Source organism: Leptodactylus fuscus, chromosome 10 (genome assembly GCF_031893055.1).
Source record: "Leptodactylus fuscus isolate aLepFus1 chromosome 10, aLepFus1.hap2, whole genome shotgun sequence".
Taxonomy (NCBI): Eukaryota; Metazoa; Chordata; class Amphibia; order Anura; family Leptodactylidae; genus Leptodactylus; species Leptodactylus fuscus.
In genome coordinates this window covers 18,820,329-18,837,332 of record NC_134274.1, presented here as the reverse complement: position 1 = coordinate 18,837,332, position 17,004 = coordinate 18,820,329, and the positions used below count along the sequence as shown (strand labels likewise).

The 17,004-nt window shown below is 46.9% G+C and overlaps 1 protein-coding gene across 1 annotated transcript in view; it reads right to left on the bottom strand.

Moving 5' to 3' along the window:
- The window catches only part of KNDC1 (kinase non-catalytic C-lobe domain containing 1), a 65,858-nt gene extending 49,112 nt beyond the window's left edge, over positions 1 to 16,746 (bottom strand). The window contains exons 1-4 of the mRNA XM_075258483.1: positions 16,470 to 16,746; positions 3,268 to 3,466; positions 689 to 747; positions 176 to 322 (exon numbers count right to left, since the gene is read on the bottom strand). Coding sequence (XP_075114584.1) covers positions 176 to 322; positions 689 to 747; positions 3,268 to 3,466; positions 16,470 to 16,712 — 648 coding nt within the window. The 5' untranslated portion in view covers positions 16,713 to 16,746. The remainder of the gene's footprint in view (positions 1 to 175; positions 323 to 688; positions 748 to 3,267; positions 3,467 to 16,469) is intronic.
- Positions 16,747 to 17,004: the final 258 nt, after the last annotated feature.

Genomic DNA, 17,004 nt, shown 5'->3' with positions numbered 1-17,004 from the left:
CAGTGGAGATGAAAGTGAAAATCGTTGGTGGAGGTGGTGAAAGGTCGTCTTTAAAGTTGAGCAATGAACATGCATGTCAAGCTCTATACATTATCTATTGGTAAGGTACCCTCCCTTCAGTAGCAGCAGTAGGTCTGTCAGACTATTGGTCCCATGTAAACGTACAGACTCCTACCTCAATGTCTGGTCTGTCTGCCGGGTTTTCCTGTTGCATAGAGTCCAGCAGCGAATTTAAATCTTGGCAAAATTCTGTCTCGGTATCGGGGTCGACCACAAATTCTATTGCTGCTTTTAGCGTAGCACCCAGAGAATATATATGCCCCTGTAGAAGAAAGCAAATATGAAGAGGAAACACATGAATTTTGACTTTGTACGGTATGGTAGAGAATACCGCAGATTGCCAAATATAAAAGGGGTTGCCCAATTGAATCAACAATACGAAGAGAAGTTCTCTCTCTGGAGGACCAGTCAGGTCTTGTATTACAAAAGCAATGGACATTGAATGGACATTGTGTAATGCTTTATTTTACCTGTGGCGGTGCTGTAGGGAAACTGAACACTTACTATTGTGTTCCCCTCAGTTTAGTGACCGCTGGAGGTCTTGGCATGGGGACACTTACTGTGGTCTCCATAAGCTCTAATTCAGTGATACCTGAACTTTTACAAAAAGCAACAACCATGCACGTACCTCTATAGTGTTTCCCGTCAGATCAAACTCCGGAGGTACAAAGGCCCCTTCAGGATCATCTAGAAGATAAAATGTAACCCAGTTTCATAATTGCTTTACGGAGCTCTTTGTAGTTGATATCACTCTTACTGCACACATTTTTCCATAAGTCAGATCAAACAGAACCAGAGACATTGGAAATATGCAAAAACACATCACAATGAATATTTCATATATGGAAAATTAAACAAAAAAATAAGAAGAAAAATCAGCGGCAACGTTGTGTCCGGCATTCATGAAAAACAAAATGTGCAAGGCACGGGAGTAATAAAAAATAAAATAAAAAGCTGATTTTGGAAAAAAGTAGAGAAGTGTAATGGTGGCCAAAAACATTGGTCGAAAATTGATCAAAATGGACCAAAGAGATCATTTGTCAGGTTACAACGAACAATTGTTTTAGTTGTCTGATGACAGATCGGCATTGTCTGGAAAGAAGTTGCCAATTTTCATTCAATAGTTTAGTCTCTAGTCTACGAATGATTCGTCAATGGAGGAAATTAAGAGATTGCTTGACCCTCACTGAACAAGTATGGCCAGTCCAAACAATGGGAATGACCAACAGGGACTAAACGTGTATGTCTGTATCGGTTGTATGATCACTTCCTACACCATTGTGTCCTCTATGAGTGTTCAAACATCGATCTACCATCTAATGGGCATGGCTACCTTTAGAAGAAGAGACTCTACGTCTAGTCCCAAAAAGTACTTTTGACATATTCTGATCTCTCATATGTAACAGGGATTCTACCACTAAATCGCTTTTTTTTGTGCTTTAGACGTCGGAATAGCCTTTAGAAAAGCTATTCGTCTCTTACCTTTAGACGAGGTCTCCGCGGCACCGTACCTTAGAAATACCGGTTTTAACCAGTATGCAAATGAGTTCTCCGCAGCAATGGGTGCGGGCCCCAGCGCTCAAATGGCGATGAGGGCGTCCTCACAGCTGGCAGAGACCTCTCTCCAGCATCGCCTCCATCTGCAGCTGAAACCCCACCTCTTCTGTCTTCCGTCTCGGTCCAACCTCAGATGCCTGCGCAATACGCTCCTGTATTGAACTACAAAAGCAAGAGCGGCCTCCCAAAAATGGCCGACGGCCATTTTTGGTAGGTTGCTCTTGCAGTTCAATACAGGAGTGTACTGTGCAGGCGTCGGAGGGTGGACCGACACGGAAGACAGAAGAGGCGGGGTTGCAGCTGAAGATGGAGGCGTCGCTGGCAGCAGTGGGGACATCCCCATTGCTGTTTGATCACTGGGGCCCGCCCCCATTGCTGCGGAGAAATCATTTGCATACTGGTTAAAACTGGTATTTCTAAAGAACGGCGCCGCAGCACCCTTACAGCAGGAGGTAAGGGTGTGAACCATAATACAAATATTTATGTGGACAGAGGCCAAATTACACAGAAAATTACATTTTAAGGCGGCTTTCTGGGCCCCAGTGTTTTTCATACTAAAGACTTATCCATCAGTATCTGATCAGCAGGGAACCCGAATATTGATCTTGTCAGCTGACCCTGGAGACTTTGGACATCAGAAGCTATAGAGATGAATGGAGCCAGAAGCGGCTTCTAGTAAAATAATAGACGCAGAGCAGCACCCTGTCCACTCTATATAGGACAGATCAGCTGATTTGTGTGGGGCTTGGGAGTTGGACCCTCACTGATCAGATAGATTGGATAGCATCTTTATGAAAAATACTGGGGAACCCAAAAAACTTTAGGCTATGGCAACATGTGACCCCAGCATTAATATGTTGCAAGTACAGGCCTGTCTCCAAATCCTCTGACCTCCAATGTCACCATCTTCAGGACAATTTTGTGCAAGCGCTGTAGAGGGGGGGGGGGGGGGGACATAGATTAAAGGGGTTGTCCTGTTTTCGGAAAGGAGGCTGGGGAATGTGAATAAAACAAAAACCCACACTCACCTATACAAGTGCTCCAGTGTGTCCGACCAAGGCCCGATCCTGCTAATCCAAGGTCTTGTTTTGGGAGATGTCCCCGTTGCAAGTAACTGATGAAGCCAAAGCAAAGGAACTGGGAAGTCATTCGGATACTGGTGACATTTCGTGTCCTTTCCTTACACCGTTGATTGGCCTCAATGGTCACTTGTGGCAGGGACTTTCGCTAAAACAAGAGCCTGGAGCAGCAGGACCAGACTATGGTAGTAGACACTGAAGAACAGGTAAGTATATAATATATATGGATATGGATTTTTTTCACCATCCCCAGCCTACTTACTAAAACAGGTTATCCTGGACAACCCCTTTAAGGAGGAGAGCCTGAGCACTTGCCACAAAGGCTCCACCCACTGTGCACTTGCAGCCTCATTAACTTCTTGTAAAGATATATTATCACCCCTCCCAGAACGCTGCACTGAAGATGGCGTCAGATGGTGGACACAAGTACTTTCCAGCTCTTCGGGAGCAGGTTTAGTTGTGTATCGCCATGTTTTGTCGTACCCTTTACGAGAATCTCTTAATTGATGCCCTGTTGTCATTGAGAAAGCTGCTTGGGGACTTGGCACTAGTGGATGAAAGGAAGACTTACCACTAAGCTGCTCCATGAAGCAGACGTTGCCGCTGGTGTTAAATGCCAGTGTGTCTGGAGTAATGCACAGCGTCTGGAAGATGGCTGCATGAGAGATGTCCTTCATGGAATAGCAGCACTCCAGGCAGATTGCCCAAATATCCTGCTCAGTCAGACAGTTATCTCGTAGTGACAGAATATCAGCCAAGGACACGTTTTCCTGCCAAGACATTTCACAGCACTTCAGTAATGGTATAAACAGTCAGCGTCTCACTGGCTCTTCATTTGTAACCAATAGTCGGGGATTAAAAATGAACAACTCACATGAACAATGACCTGCGAACTAAGCTATGAAGTCGCTCGCTATCCCCTGGTGTACATTAAATCTGCAAGCAAGGAATACGTTATGGTTTCCGACAGATTAAAGCCGGTAATAAAAATGTAGGAAAGAGGGGTTTCCTATAGAAAAATTCTATTTTTAAAAAAATTGTTAAAGGGGTTGTGTCACTTTAACTAATCCAGGTCTACAGGTTTCCGCATGTATCCAGACAGGATTTCCATGTGGACCCGAAGGATGGAAACCCAAACACTAGTGTGGACCTAGCATCAGACTACGACTGCAATTCCTACAAAAATGGCCACAGCCACCAGGGACCTGACATGTCCCCGATCCTATGGAAAAGGAATGAGCGGCATCAGTGGCAGAACCTCTATAAAAGGGACCTGAATTTTCGTGAAAAGTTGAAATAAGAGCATGGACTTGCCCTGCAGGCTGTTCTAGTGTAATCCTTCATACATGGTCCCAGATCATCATGGTGGTCATGTGACCGCCAAAGCCACATTTTCTGGTTTGCTGGTGACGTTCCATTTCCAGAAACATAACCACCAATATCATCCCCATCATACTTACATACCTGTCTTCATGTCTTCTTCTGGGCATGAAACATCACTTCCTACATTTCTGACGGCACCTGCCCAATAGATCCAAAGTGCCGGAATAGAATGGAAGTGCCAGTCTGGCTCTATTGTTCAGAAGTGGATAGAAGGAGGACAGGAAGACAGGTAAGTAAGATGGGGTGGAGGGAGTGGACTGAGTTAGTTAAGTAGGGCCAGTAGTCCGTGGGCTAGCTACAGAAACAGGGAGGGGTGTGAGAGAGGGAGTGAGTGAAGAGCAATGCATCATGATAGTTGTAGGATAACGCCGGGTTCACACGGAATATTTTGAACCCGAACATGAGGCAGAGGCCGCCTCAGGTTCCGGTCCAAAAATACGAGTAGCTGCAGCTGGATGCCGGTGTAGTGCACCAGCATCCAGTCGCACACTCTGCTCCGGATTAGGCCTAAATGAATGGGCCTAGTCGGGAGTGTTTTCAGGCGGATTAGTGAGACGACTCTGCCTGAAGAATGAGCATGTCCGTTCTTTTTTCCGCGAGTCGGAACAAACGGTTCCCAGAAAAAAAGAACTGACCGACCGTCTTTTTGGTCAGGATTTTGAGCCAAATACGGCCTCAAAATCCTGACCAAAATACCCCGTGTGAACTCAGCCTAAGAGAGGAGGAAGCTACACGTAAAGAAATGCAGAGAATGCCAGGAGCTTACAGAGAAACCCCAAAATCACTGAAAACACTAGTAAAAGGAAAAAGTTTTTTTGCCCAGAAAACTCCTTTAGGTTAAGGCCCGATGGGATGACCCACAGCAATAAAGCATTGTGGGAAAAACCATGGTGGGAACGCATTGAGGTTCTTCCCGCAGCGCTTTAAACAACGTTTGTGGAGTTTTCCTCCGCAGACTCTCTGTTGCAATCATACCTATGGAGAAACAGTCGGTGTTTCCGTAGGTATAATTGACATGCTGCAATTTCCAAAACCATGCCATTTTTGGAAATCGTGGTATGTCTGCACGGTGGTTTTTACTGTAAAGTGGGCATGGGATTCGCTAGATTCCCATCCACTTTGCCTACACTGTAAAATGCCGCGTTTTTTTTCTGGCGATGTTTCCGCCGCAAGCAAATCATGGCATTTCCATCCCGTGAGGCCCCAGCCTTAAACTTCAATGGGCCATGCTGCAGGACCTACACCCACCACTATAGATTGTACGCTGAGCGAGTAGCGCGGCTTTAGGAATGGAAACAATACTGGGAGCAGCTTTCTTGGTATAGCTGATCTACAGGGGTCCTGGGTGTCAGACCCCACAGATCTAATAGAGACAGGCCATCCATACTAGAAATCATATAACCCCTTTAAGGAATGGGTAACAATGTTATCTATTCATCAATTTCCAGGAAGAACAAAAGAGGGAACACCACAATACATAGGTCAAAGCTAACAAGCTCTAGATCTATCGGGAGAGATGATCGGTCCTCTTTAAAGGGATTATGCCACAAACAATACCTATCTGCAATCCACAAGAAACAGGACGTGGGGGTCTGACCGCTGAGACCCCCACCGAACCTGAGAACAGGGGGGGGGGGGGTTGCTTACTCTTGGTGTGATGGTAGTCATAGGAAAAGCAGCCAAACCCCCTGTTCGCAGCAAAACACAGCTAAAAACTGGGTGACACATCAAGTAGGAGCTATAACAACAAACATATTGGAGTGACTCAGCTTTCCTAGACGCAGAAATAAACAGCTGAACGGCTCGACAGAACACAACTGTAAAGACTGCAAAAGACTAAAAACAGCGGCATAATAATAAAACAGCAGATTGTTGGATTTCCATCAAGTGTTGGATGTTTGTGCCAATGTTTTCTTATTACACAAAACAAACAATACAGGCACAAATAGAAGAACGACCCACAAAAACATAAAAAGGCGACTGTATTTGCATAGTATAAAAGCATAAGAGAAATTCTACCCAAGTGTTACACGCCAGCAACGGCCAAAACTGAAGCAGGTGCAGGAAAGCGTCCAAAGGGAAAGGGTTCAGGGACAATTGCTTTAGGTACCATAGACACCCGGATTATGGGGACAAGAGGGTGGCATCATTCCTAGTCATAATTACGGCCACTGGGAGAGTAAAGGTGTCCCATAGAAAAGACCCTAAACCAGTGATGGCAAACCTTTTAGAGACCGAGTGCCCAAACTTCAACCCAAAACCCACTAATTTATCACAAAGTGCCAACACAGCAATTTAACCTTAATAATGTGCAGATCCACAATGGCACACAATTGCAGACCTGCAAAATATGGTCATACAAATGGGGCTTTATAGAGCTTTCTGCTCCACTGTGACCCCCACACAGTCCAATATGCTTCACAGTGACCCCACACACTACAGTCAGCTCCATAGTGGCCTCCACACAGTACAATCTGCTTCACAGTGACCCCACACAGTACAATCAGCTCCATAGTGGCCTCCACACAGTATAATCTGCTCTACAGTGACCCCACACACTACAGTCAGCTCCATAGTGGCCTCCACACAGTACAATCTGCTTCACAGTGACCCTACACACTACAGTCAGCTCCATAGTGGCCTCCACACAGTATAATCTGCTGCACAGTGACCCCACACAGTACATTCAGCTCCACAGTGGCCTCCACACAGTATAATCTGCTGCACAGTGACCCTACACACTACAGTCAGCTCCATAGTGGCCTCCACACAGTATAATCTGCTGCACAGTGGCCTCCACACAGTATAATCTGCTCCACAGTGGCCCCCACACAGTACATTCAGCTCCACAGTGGCCTCCACACAGTATAATCTGCTGCACAGTGGTCCCCATACAGTACAATTTGCTCCACGCTGGCCCCACACAGTATAATCTGTTCCACGGATGGGTGCCCAAAGAGAGGGCTCTGAGTGCCACCTCTGGCACCCGTGCCATAGGTTCACCATCATAACCCTAAACGGCGTAACCCCTGCGAAGTGCTATGATATCAGGAGGGCTGTGAAATCAGCAGGCCAAACAACCAACTCTGACATACTCACCTGTCCCCAGAGCTCTGCTCCTGCTGCTCTGGTGTCTTGTTTTGGCAGAAGTCCCCGCTGCACATGACTGCTGAGGCCTAAGTAAAAGGAACTAGGATGTCACTCACGTACATCACTTATGATGACCCAAGTCCTTTTCTTAGGACACTGATAGGTCTTAGTGGTCACGTGCGGAGGGAACGTCCTACAAAACAAGACCCCGAAGCAGCAGGACCATACTGTGGTGGGAGATACCAGAGAACTCGGGACAGGTAAGTATGTTTTTTGGGGGTTTTTGCTTTAGTTTCCTGGCCTCCCTACCAAAAATGTGTCATATTCAAGTAACTTTTTTTGTCATACAACATTGGTCCCAACTTCACCTCCACAGCCCTGACAGCCACCAAAGGAGCGTAAAGGAGTCCCATATTAAAGACCCTTTACAGTATAATCTCTGAGATAGGTTATTGGGGGTAGATATTTAGTTGGAAGAGTTACGCACAGAGGGGCTGATAAGATTTTAAAAAATTAGGCTCAAGTAATCCAAAAATTATATATACAAAACTCAACATGTGGTTCTCAGAGTAGCAGATGGGGATACCCTTTCGGTTATGCAGGCTGCACACAATTCCCTACCCCAGTTGCGTGATCTCATCACATCAAGTTACACCATGTCATATACTGTACAACTATTTCTACCTACCCCAAAACCTGGGGAGCATCTACTGATACAGCCTGACTAATATTTTGTATATTTTCTTGCCACAACGAGTCTTAAAGGGACCTTTCACCAACTCACAAACTTCAACTCTCTGAATTCTTTCAATAGGCGTCACTCCATTGATTCTGGCACAATTGGAATTTTTTCTGTAGCCCCCACCATTCCTGAGCAATCATTGCTGTTACTTTCATTAGAATTATGTTCTGTACTGGTGGGCGGTCCTTATCTGACTGTTTCAGACCACCTGACTGTACAGATCATAACTGTAGTGAAACAGCATCAATTGCTCCGGAATGGTAAGGGCTAGAGAAAAAATTCCAAATGTTCCAGAATCCGTGGATCAGCGCCTATTGAAGTATGAAGTTGGTGGATTTGGTGACAGGGGCTCTTTAAGTTTGATAAACTCTTCTTCTGACAAAACATATTTTACCTGGTTGGATACTAGATTGTTTTATCTATTGCTCTCGCTTATAGTTTTTATACAACATACAATAGGCTAAAAAGCTTCTCCTGGCCAATAGACAGACATGGGGGCTGAGATTTGGGCGTCGGGTCCTCTAGTGTACTCATGTAACATAAAACAAGAACATAGACATTGAGTCTTGTACCAGTACAATTGGATTAACCTCATTAATTGTAGGACGTCCTTACACAACCCACACGTTGCTGACCTACATAACACACCGAACATGCGGATAAAAGCAGATCTGCGACATTGTGTCTGGCTGCTCTGATGGCTTTCTATACATAAAATATACGATAATCTGGAAGAAGGAGGAGGAAGAGGAGCGAGCCTCGTGTATCTTTGATCTATAATTGAGTGATCAATGCAGAACGTATGAAAGCAACTTCTACATCTGCACTCTAGATACGAGGACTCCATTCAGAGGTAATATTTGATGAAGGTCTTTTCTACGTGAACATGTGTCGGTTCTCAGAGATGGCGATAACCTGTAGGAAGTGATACTGTGCATCTTAAGTCGTCGCCATAATTAATACTAATGAGAGCTGTGCCGCCATCGCACATGACAATCTGATATTATCACCGCCATAATCAGAGCCATAAGATCGAGCAGGCCAGGCCTATAGCTCAGGCTTCCGTAACTACGTGCCATACAGTATCATAAGCATGGCTGCTGTGTATTTTAAAGGGGTTTTCCGACCCTATATCAATTTTTCATACGGATGACCAATACACAGGTTGTGATCTACAGGAGTCCAATACCTGGACCCTTCACTGAACAGCTCCTGCAGCAGCCTCCAGGTGGCGGAAGTTGCGAAACAACAATTCAATTGGCTTCTATTACTTGACCACTAGCAGCTCATCTGTGCGGGGTCCTAATGTCAGACCCCCCCGATTACATACAGATAACTAGAAATGAGCGAGTACTATTAGAAACTGTAGTTTCGAATAGCACGCTCCCATAGGAACGAATGGGAGCGGCCGGCTCGCAGGGGGTTAAGCGGCAGGACGTCGGCCCCAGCTGCGTCCATTCATTCCTGTGGCAGCGTGCCATTCGAAACTACCGTTTCGAATAGTACTTGCTCATCTCTATTGATAACCTATTCTGTCAATTTGGGTCTTAAAAAAAAATCACTTTTTCTATGAAAATCCTCTCTTAAATATGAATGCTACAAGATGGAAACCTTAAAGGTAGGGCCGTTCCAAAAAAAAAATAAAAAGTCTAAAGTCATTCTGATTTTTGACCAAAATTGTCACATAGCTGTTAGCCCTGCCCTAGAGACCTTAGTCAGTAGTTAGGTGGTACAATTAGGAAGCTGCCATATATCTGACCACTTCCCCCTAGGCCAAATCACTCAAAAATGCAACTTCTTTCAGCAAAAACATGAAAATGGAGAATCACCCATAAGCTTAAACACAAATTAAGATTTTATCTAAAGGCAAAACTCGTCCAGCCCTACTTAAAAGCAAAGTAAGGCTAAATTCATATCTGCGCAAGGTGTCTGCTCTTCTCTGCTCGCCCCCGCGACAGGTGCGCGCTCTTCTCTACTCGCCTGCGCCAGGTGCCCGCACTTCTCTGCTCGCCTGCGCCAGGTGCCCGCACTTCTCTGCTCGCCTGCGCCAGGTGCCCGCACTTCTCTGCTCGCCTGCGCCAGGTGCCCGCACTTCTCTGCTCGCCTGCGCCAGGTGCCCGCACTTCTCTGCTCGCCTGCGCCAGGTGCCCGCACTTTCTGCTCGCCGGCCAGGTGCCCGCACTTCTCTGCTCGCCGGCCAGGTGCCCGAACTTCTCTGCTCGCCGGCCAGGTGCCCGCACTTCTCTGCTCGCCGGCCAGGTGCCCGCACTTCTCTGCTCGCCGGCCAGGTGCCCGCACTTCTCTGCTCGCCGGCCAGGTGCCCGCACTTCTCTGCTCGCCGGCCAGGTGCCCGCACTTCTCTGCTCGCCGGCCAGGTGCCCGCACTTCTCTGCTCGCCGGCCAGGTGCCCGCACTTCTCTGCTCGCCGGCCAGGTGCCCGCACTTCTCTGCTCGCCGGCCAGGTGCCCGCACTTCTCTGCTCGCCGGCCAGGTGCCCGCACTTCTCTGCTCGCCGGCCAGGTGCCCGCACTTCTCTGCTCGCCGGCCAGGTGCCCGCACTTCACTGCTCGCCGGCCAGGTGCCCGCACTTCTCTGCTCGCCGGCCAGGTGCCCGCACTTCTCTGCTCGCCCCCGCGCCAGGTGCCCACTCTTTTCTGCTAGTCTGTGCAAGGTGTACGCTCTTCTCTGCTAGCCCATGCCAGGTGTACGCTCTTCTCTGCTCGCCCGCACCAGATATACGCTCTTCTCTGCTCATCTGGTCCATTTGAGAACCAGAATGCACAAAACAGACCACAAAAATAGCTAACAGATGCCGAAGGACCCCATTGACTATAATTGGGCCCACCAGACGTCTATTTTGCCAGACAAAAAAGTTGGGCTTGCAGCACTTCTTTGTTACACGATTTATGACTGATCTGCGCTGGACGGTCACCTGGCACAGATGAGAACCCAGCCTAAGAATGAAAGCAAAAAATAAAAAAAATAAAAAACCTGACTGCAGCCAAAAACTGAACTGGACAGCCACTTATCAACCGAATAGCAAAGGCAGCAGAGGAATCTAGAGATCGATATTACAGACAGGAAGGTTTTACAAAAATGAACAGTCAAGCTGTAAATTCCTTTTACACTGTCTAACTCTGAAGGAAAACCAGAAAAGAATCAATAAGATGTGTATTTCCTGAGATTTTAGTGACATAATCACTCCAGTCGTATTAAAAGGGGTATTCCCATCTCAGATATTTATGGCATGTCCACAGGATCCGCCATAGAAGTCTGATAAATGATTTCTCTTACTTACACATCATATCCCGCAGGTCTTTACAGCCATTGTCAGTCCCATATAGGGTTTACAATCTACGCTCCCTATCAGGATGTTTTTGTTGTATAGTAGGAAACCGGAGAACCCGGAGGAAACCCACACAAACACGGGGAGAACATACAAACTCCACGCAGATGTCGTCCTGGTCAGGAGACCGTTTACTCCACATAATAGTCTCCGCGTTCCCTTGCAGGACCGTGACACAGCAGCTGGCGTCTGACTCTCATTTCTTTATCGCTTTCGTCAGTCAGTAAGAAGGATTGCTGTACGGTGATATCTGTGCCATCAATATACTGAAGAGCCGGCTCAGCCGGACGGCCATTATAATCAGGTCTCCTGGCCAGAGCTGTCCACAGATAACATAATGTAAGCGGACGACATGATGGCCATATCTGAAGAAAATCTACTGCTGGAGGAACAGAAGGTCCTCGGATATTTACACCCCCCTCTGCCAACTCGAAATCACCTCGTACAAAGGTTTGTCAAAATTTAGGTGACTATAATGCCGACTTGGACTAACTGAGGTTCAGGCTGGTGGTCTACCCTCGACCCCCATATGGAAAACCCATTTAACTACTTGAGGACCAGCACAATAACATAATATATGAAAAAGGTTTTCCTATATGGGCAAACTATCCCCTATACACAGTATAGGAGATAATTGACAGGTTGGTGGGGGTCTACTCACTCATACCCCCTATTAATCAGGTGAAGGGGGCAAGTTTGACCCCAGTTCTGAATGATGTGGTCCGTTCATTTCAATAGGATAGTCAAAGTACAGGGCTCTGGCGTTCCCATTGAAATGAATGAGCGGGGCGGAGGGAATGCCAAATGACCACAGAATAGTGGTGGGGTCTCGCAGAAAGGGGGTCAATAAACCTCCATGCTCCTGAATGATGGAGATCTGAGTGGATGGACCCTCACTGATGTGCAAGTTATCCCCCATAATGTATACTTTAAGGGATTTTACCACTTATCCTTTATCCAACCGATGTTGGGAGAAGTATCCAAGTCCCCTGTGTGCGCAGTAGTGGTAGTGCACATGTACGACCGCAGCTCAATTCACAGCTACAAGACTGACAGAGTACACCATAGTAGTGAATGGGCTGTGGTCATGCACGTGCACTACTGTTCCTGTCACACAAGAGACCTGGAGTCCCCTGTTCTTGTGCAATCATAAAGGGCTTGTGCAATACTGGCACCCTATAATGGTGCCCGCTCTCGGTGACTACTATAGTGTTGTATCTACCTGTACAGCCGTGTTGTGTCCATCACCAGGGTGTCAGTTTCAGAAGGTAAATGCACAACTATACACATCCTAAGATTTCCTTACATGACTAAGCGAACGGAAGAAAAGGAGGAAACCAAACACTTAGAGGAACATTTATAGAGTCACTGCAGAGGTGGAGACAAAACAGAGACCTTAAAAGGGATTGTCCCAGACTAGAAAAACATGGCTGCCTTCTTCCAACATATGTCCATGAGTTAGGTCTAGAGCTACAGTTGAGCTCTGTAAGGATGCATTCACACTAGGGTCTGCCCAGGAGCTTCCATCCTAATCCTCGGAGAAACTGGATAGGGGACGGCTTGCCGGCGGTCAGATTTAAAACCCATTCAAATAAATGGGATATAAAACTGACTGCCGGCAAGCCGTCCCCTGTCCAGTTTCTCTGGGAATTAGGAAGAAAACCCACGGGCGGACAACAGACGCTAGACGCCTCCTTAAAGGGGTTTTCTGACCCCCTAATGTAAGTTTCATACGCATGTCCTATCCACAAGATAGGTCATCAGTATCTGATCTGAGGGGGTCTGGCGCCTGGAACAGACAAGGGAGCCGGAAGCTTCTGCAGTGGACAAGGAGCACAGGAGGTCAAGTAATAGGAGTAGATATACAATGGATGGGGCTGAAGCTCTGTTCCTATTACTAGAATAGTACAGCTCCCCATCCCATCTACTGCAGTAGTGTCCAGTTCCCTAAGGCTGCCACTTGCGCGCAGTCCCAGTATTGGGGTCCCCACAGATGAGACCCCTACCCTTTGGATATAACATCAATATGAAACATGCATTGGGGCCCAGAAAAGGGCTAAAGCCCCACATTGCAAAAGTGCAAAGGAAACATTGCAAACGCCGCTGCATCTTACAGTACCTAGGATTCTGCCCAATCCCATCCACACATTGCAGAAAAAAAATTGCAGCAGAAAAGCGGCTTTTTCAAAAACGTTGTGCTGTGAACAGAAGCGAACTGCAATACCGCACAGCCAGAGGACGGGCCTGGGAGAGAGCAGCCATATGTTTCTAATCCTAGACAATCCCTTTAAAGGGCTTTTCCCGATTCAGCAATAATAAATATAACAATAATATAATAATAAAGCCTGAAAGAGAACCCAAGGCTGGGTACAGATGTGACAGAACTGCCAAGACATAATGCACGAATTCCACATGGTAAATTATAGTATAATAAATATGGATTGGGTTTTCATAACCCCCATGAGCACAAAGCAAAAAAAAAAACTGAGATGCACGTCTCCAAATCCGGAGTATACTCAGCTATTTTGCAGTAAAAAAACAAAGTTCAGCAGCCATTCATTGCATATTTGTCTAAGAAATTATCAGCCACCTTTGGACCATCATGGTAGCCTAGTGCTGATCTATGGAGAGATGTACGCTGCTGCTTATTGTATATAGGTATATAGGCTTGTGTGTACTGTGGGGAAAACAATTATATCTCAGGCACTTTAATACGTAAAAACGTGCTCCTGGTGTTGTATGAAAGTTGTCCAAAAGTGTAGTTACCCTTTAAAAGCAATGCGTCTAAGGGCGAGTTCCTGTATAACAAAGTACCAGTCAGATTCCATATCTCTCTGTATGAAGGAATACGGGCCCATACAGACGTCCTGCCAGGACCTAAACACTATAAGCACTGGTGACATACAGTAAGGGGTCTCTGTGGTTCTCTAAAATTTACCTATGACAGAAGGTAGATTGAGGGTCGCCTGTAGCTGGAAAAAAAAGTTACTAATTTCAGCTTCAAAGTGAAATGATGAACTATTTATATTTAAACGATACAAATATTGATATTATATAATGTACAGATTGTTACAGAATAACTTTCATAGGGATCAGTCAATAACTTAAAGGATTTTACTGTTTTGGACCGATTGTCAGCCTGAGAAGAAATCGAGGAGTCTGAGTGAGTCGATGGTTTGGCACACTGACTCCACCGCCCGGCGTTTAACAGGTTAACAACTAGATATTGTATATACAGCTATATCCCATAGGAGCAAGGGGCAGAATTAGGATTGAAGCTCTGAACAAAAATGGTCACAATGAGATCACTGGTACAAATACAGGAATGTATACATATAAAGGTATATGCAGATTTAAAGAGGTCTTCCACTATCGTGTGCGACGGCACAGGCTAAAGCATTGCTATAGGATTAAAGGGAATCCAACAATCCCAAAACCAATATAACTATAGTGCTACTTAAAGGGGTATTCCCAAATCTAAAATACGTGATAGCTTGCAGATTGGGGTGGTATGAGCACTGTTCCGGTCATTTCAATGGGAGACCAAAGATAGCCGAGCACTCCCGTGTTAATAGAGATGTGCACAGGGCCCCAACCATTCAGAAAATAAGGACAAATCTCCCTTGTTCTTCTGAGCAGTCAGACCCCCACCAATCTGCAAGTGGATAACAGGTGAAGGTGGGAATACCCCTTTAGGCAAAACAGGGAAAAGGGAATACGTTACTGGTGTCAAATTGGTTCCCCTGAAAACTAAGGGATGGGGAATGTTAAAGCCCAACTGTTTGATCCTCCCCACCAAATATCAACCATTGGGGAAGAGTCGGACCACCACCATACACATGAGATGGTTGGCTAGTCTGGCAGGTTCAACCAACATTCCTCTATGTATGGTCACCTTTAGCCAAGATGTGCTGCAGCAGCATTATGAATAAGATTTAAACATGTCCACCTGTTGCAAAGGTTGCAGCACCCCAGAAAGTCCATCTATAAGCCAAGAAGGGACCCCGATGGTCACACACATACATGCCGATGGAGTGTTATTGCCGGTGCCAGGTCCAGCAGGGTCCTAATAGTGCTGTATGGTGCGGTGTTCTTCCCATAAACACATGATGGGGCTACTATAAGCCCAGTGTCCACTGACTATAGGGTGCACAGGATATCCATGACTAATACTGTCCGGTGTGGTAAGCAGAGACATAACCAAGTCCCCGTGTATTCACACACAATCCTGGCGGTGTACACAGACACAACATTGCACACTGAGGAGCCACAGGCTGGAGATCAGTGGGTGATCCCTGGCACCAGCACTACACGCCATTGGCATGTATGGTGTGTAAGGGCACAATGCCAGTGTATGCCTATAGGTGGGCATTATGGGCTGTTACTATAGTATCTGTAGTCTGCGGTCCATTGCGGCTCAATAAGAGTGCTCATCCTGATTGGCTGATGGAGCGAACAGTCCATTGGTCACCGTATGACTATATAACCTGAGATGGGGCGACCTGCACCAGGGCACAAGACACTGACTGGGATCACATGTCCCCCAACCTAAGCTCTGAAGAAGACCCTATAACTCTGTACCTGAGAAAGAACTACAAGTCTCAGCATAGCAACTAACAATCTTGTCCTATTAGGGTGATGATACTACAAAGATACTGACGGCAGGGCCCTGCAACATCTTATTACCCATTGCTTTATTAGCGGTACTACAAATCCCAGCAGACCACCATGGACTCCGGCAGACAGGCCCTGCCGCCCAATGTTCTCAGTGATACTACAAATCCCAGCATGCAACCCATAGCCTCTTGGTCTGCCGGCCAGGCCTATAACCCATCACTCTCAGTGGTACCACAAATCCCAGCAAACCATCTCAGTCTAACAACCAGGGCCTACAGCATCTTGCAAACCATGGCTCCCTCAGGAGTACCACAAGTCCCAGCATCTCGGTCACAGGGGGTACCACAAATCCCAGCCTTGCCTCTTGGTTTGCCCAGCAGGGCCTGCTGCATCTTTCCACCATCTTAGACTAGGACACCCTGGGCCTGTCAGGTGTTGCCCAGCAGGGCTCGCCGGCAATGTAGTACTACAAGTCCCAGCCTCCGGTCAGCCTCGGCCTGCTGGGCTCTGTAGTGCCGTCCTGGCTGGTGAGCCTTAGGCTGCTGCCCCGGAGGATTAGGGCAGAGGACACAGCGCACACCGGCTCCCTCCTCACCTCATCCTCCAGCAGTGTAGGGAGAGGCTGGAATTCATAAAACTCTTTGCCACCTCCATCTTCGTCTCCCCCCTCGTCCTCCTCGTCCTCCTCCTCCCGGTAATATTCGGGCACCTCCTCGGCCTCCTCCATGCCCGCAGACGCCAGCACCTGTCCGTGCCCAGCAGCGCTGCCAGCTCCGCGATTATTAGACAAATCGTGCTGCCGCTTTGAAAAATTGTTGAAAGCGGCACTAGTGCGCATGCGCCCTGCCCGAGCGCTTCCGCATTTCCACTAATCTCAGCGTCTCTCCCGTCACCTGGTAACGTGACGTCATCGGGGGTCCTGCCTCCTATTCGGTTAGGTTAGAGCTACAGCGCCCTCTGAAGGCAGTGGCGTGGACTGCATAGTTAGGCGATTATAGTTGCAGCCTGGTGTGTGTCTGTTCTATTAGTCTCCTTTATAATGTGAAATATGGGAACTCTATGGGCAATACTGAGGTTGTGAATTTTGTTTGTGTGTCTTATCCCTGTGCTGTGACGTCACTGTGTGTATT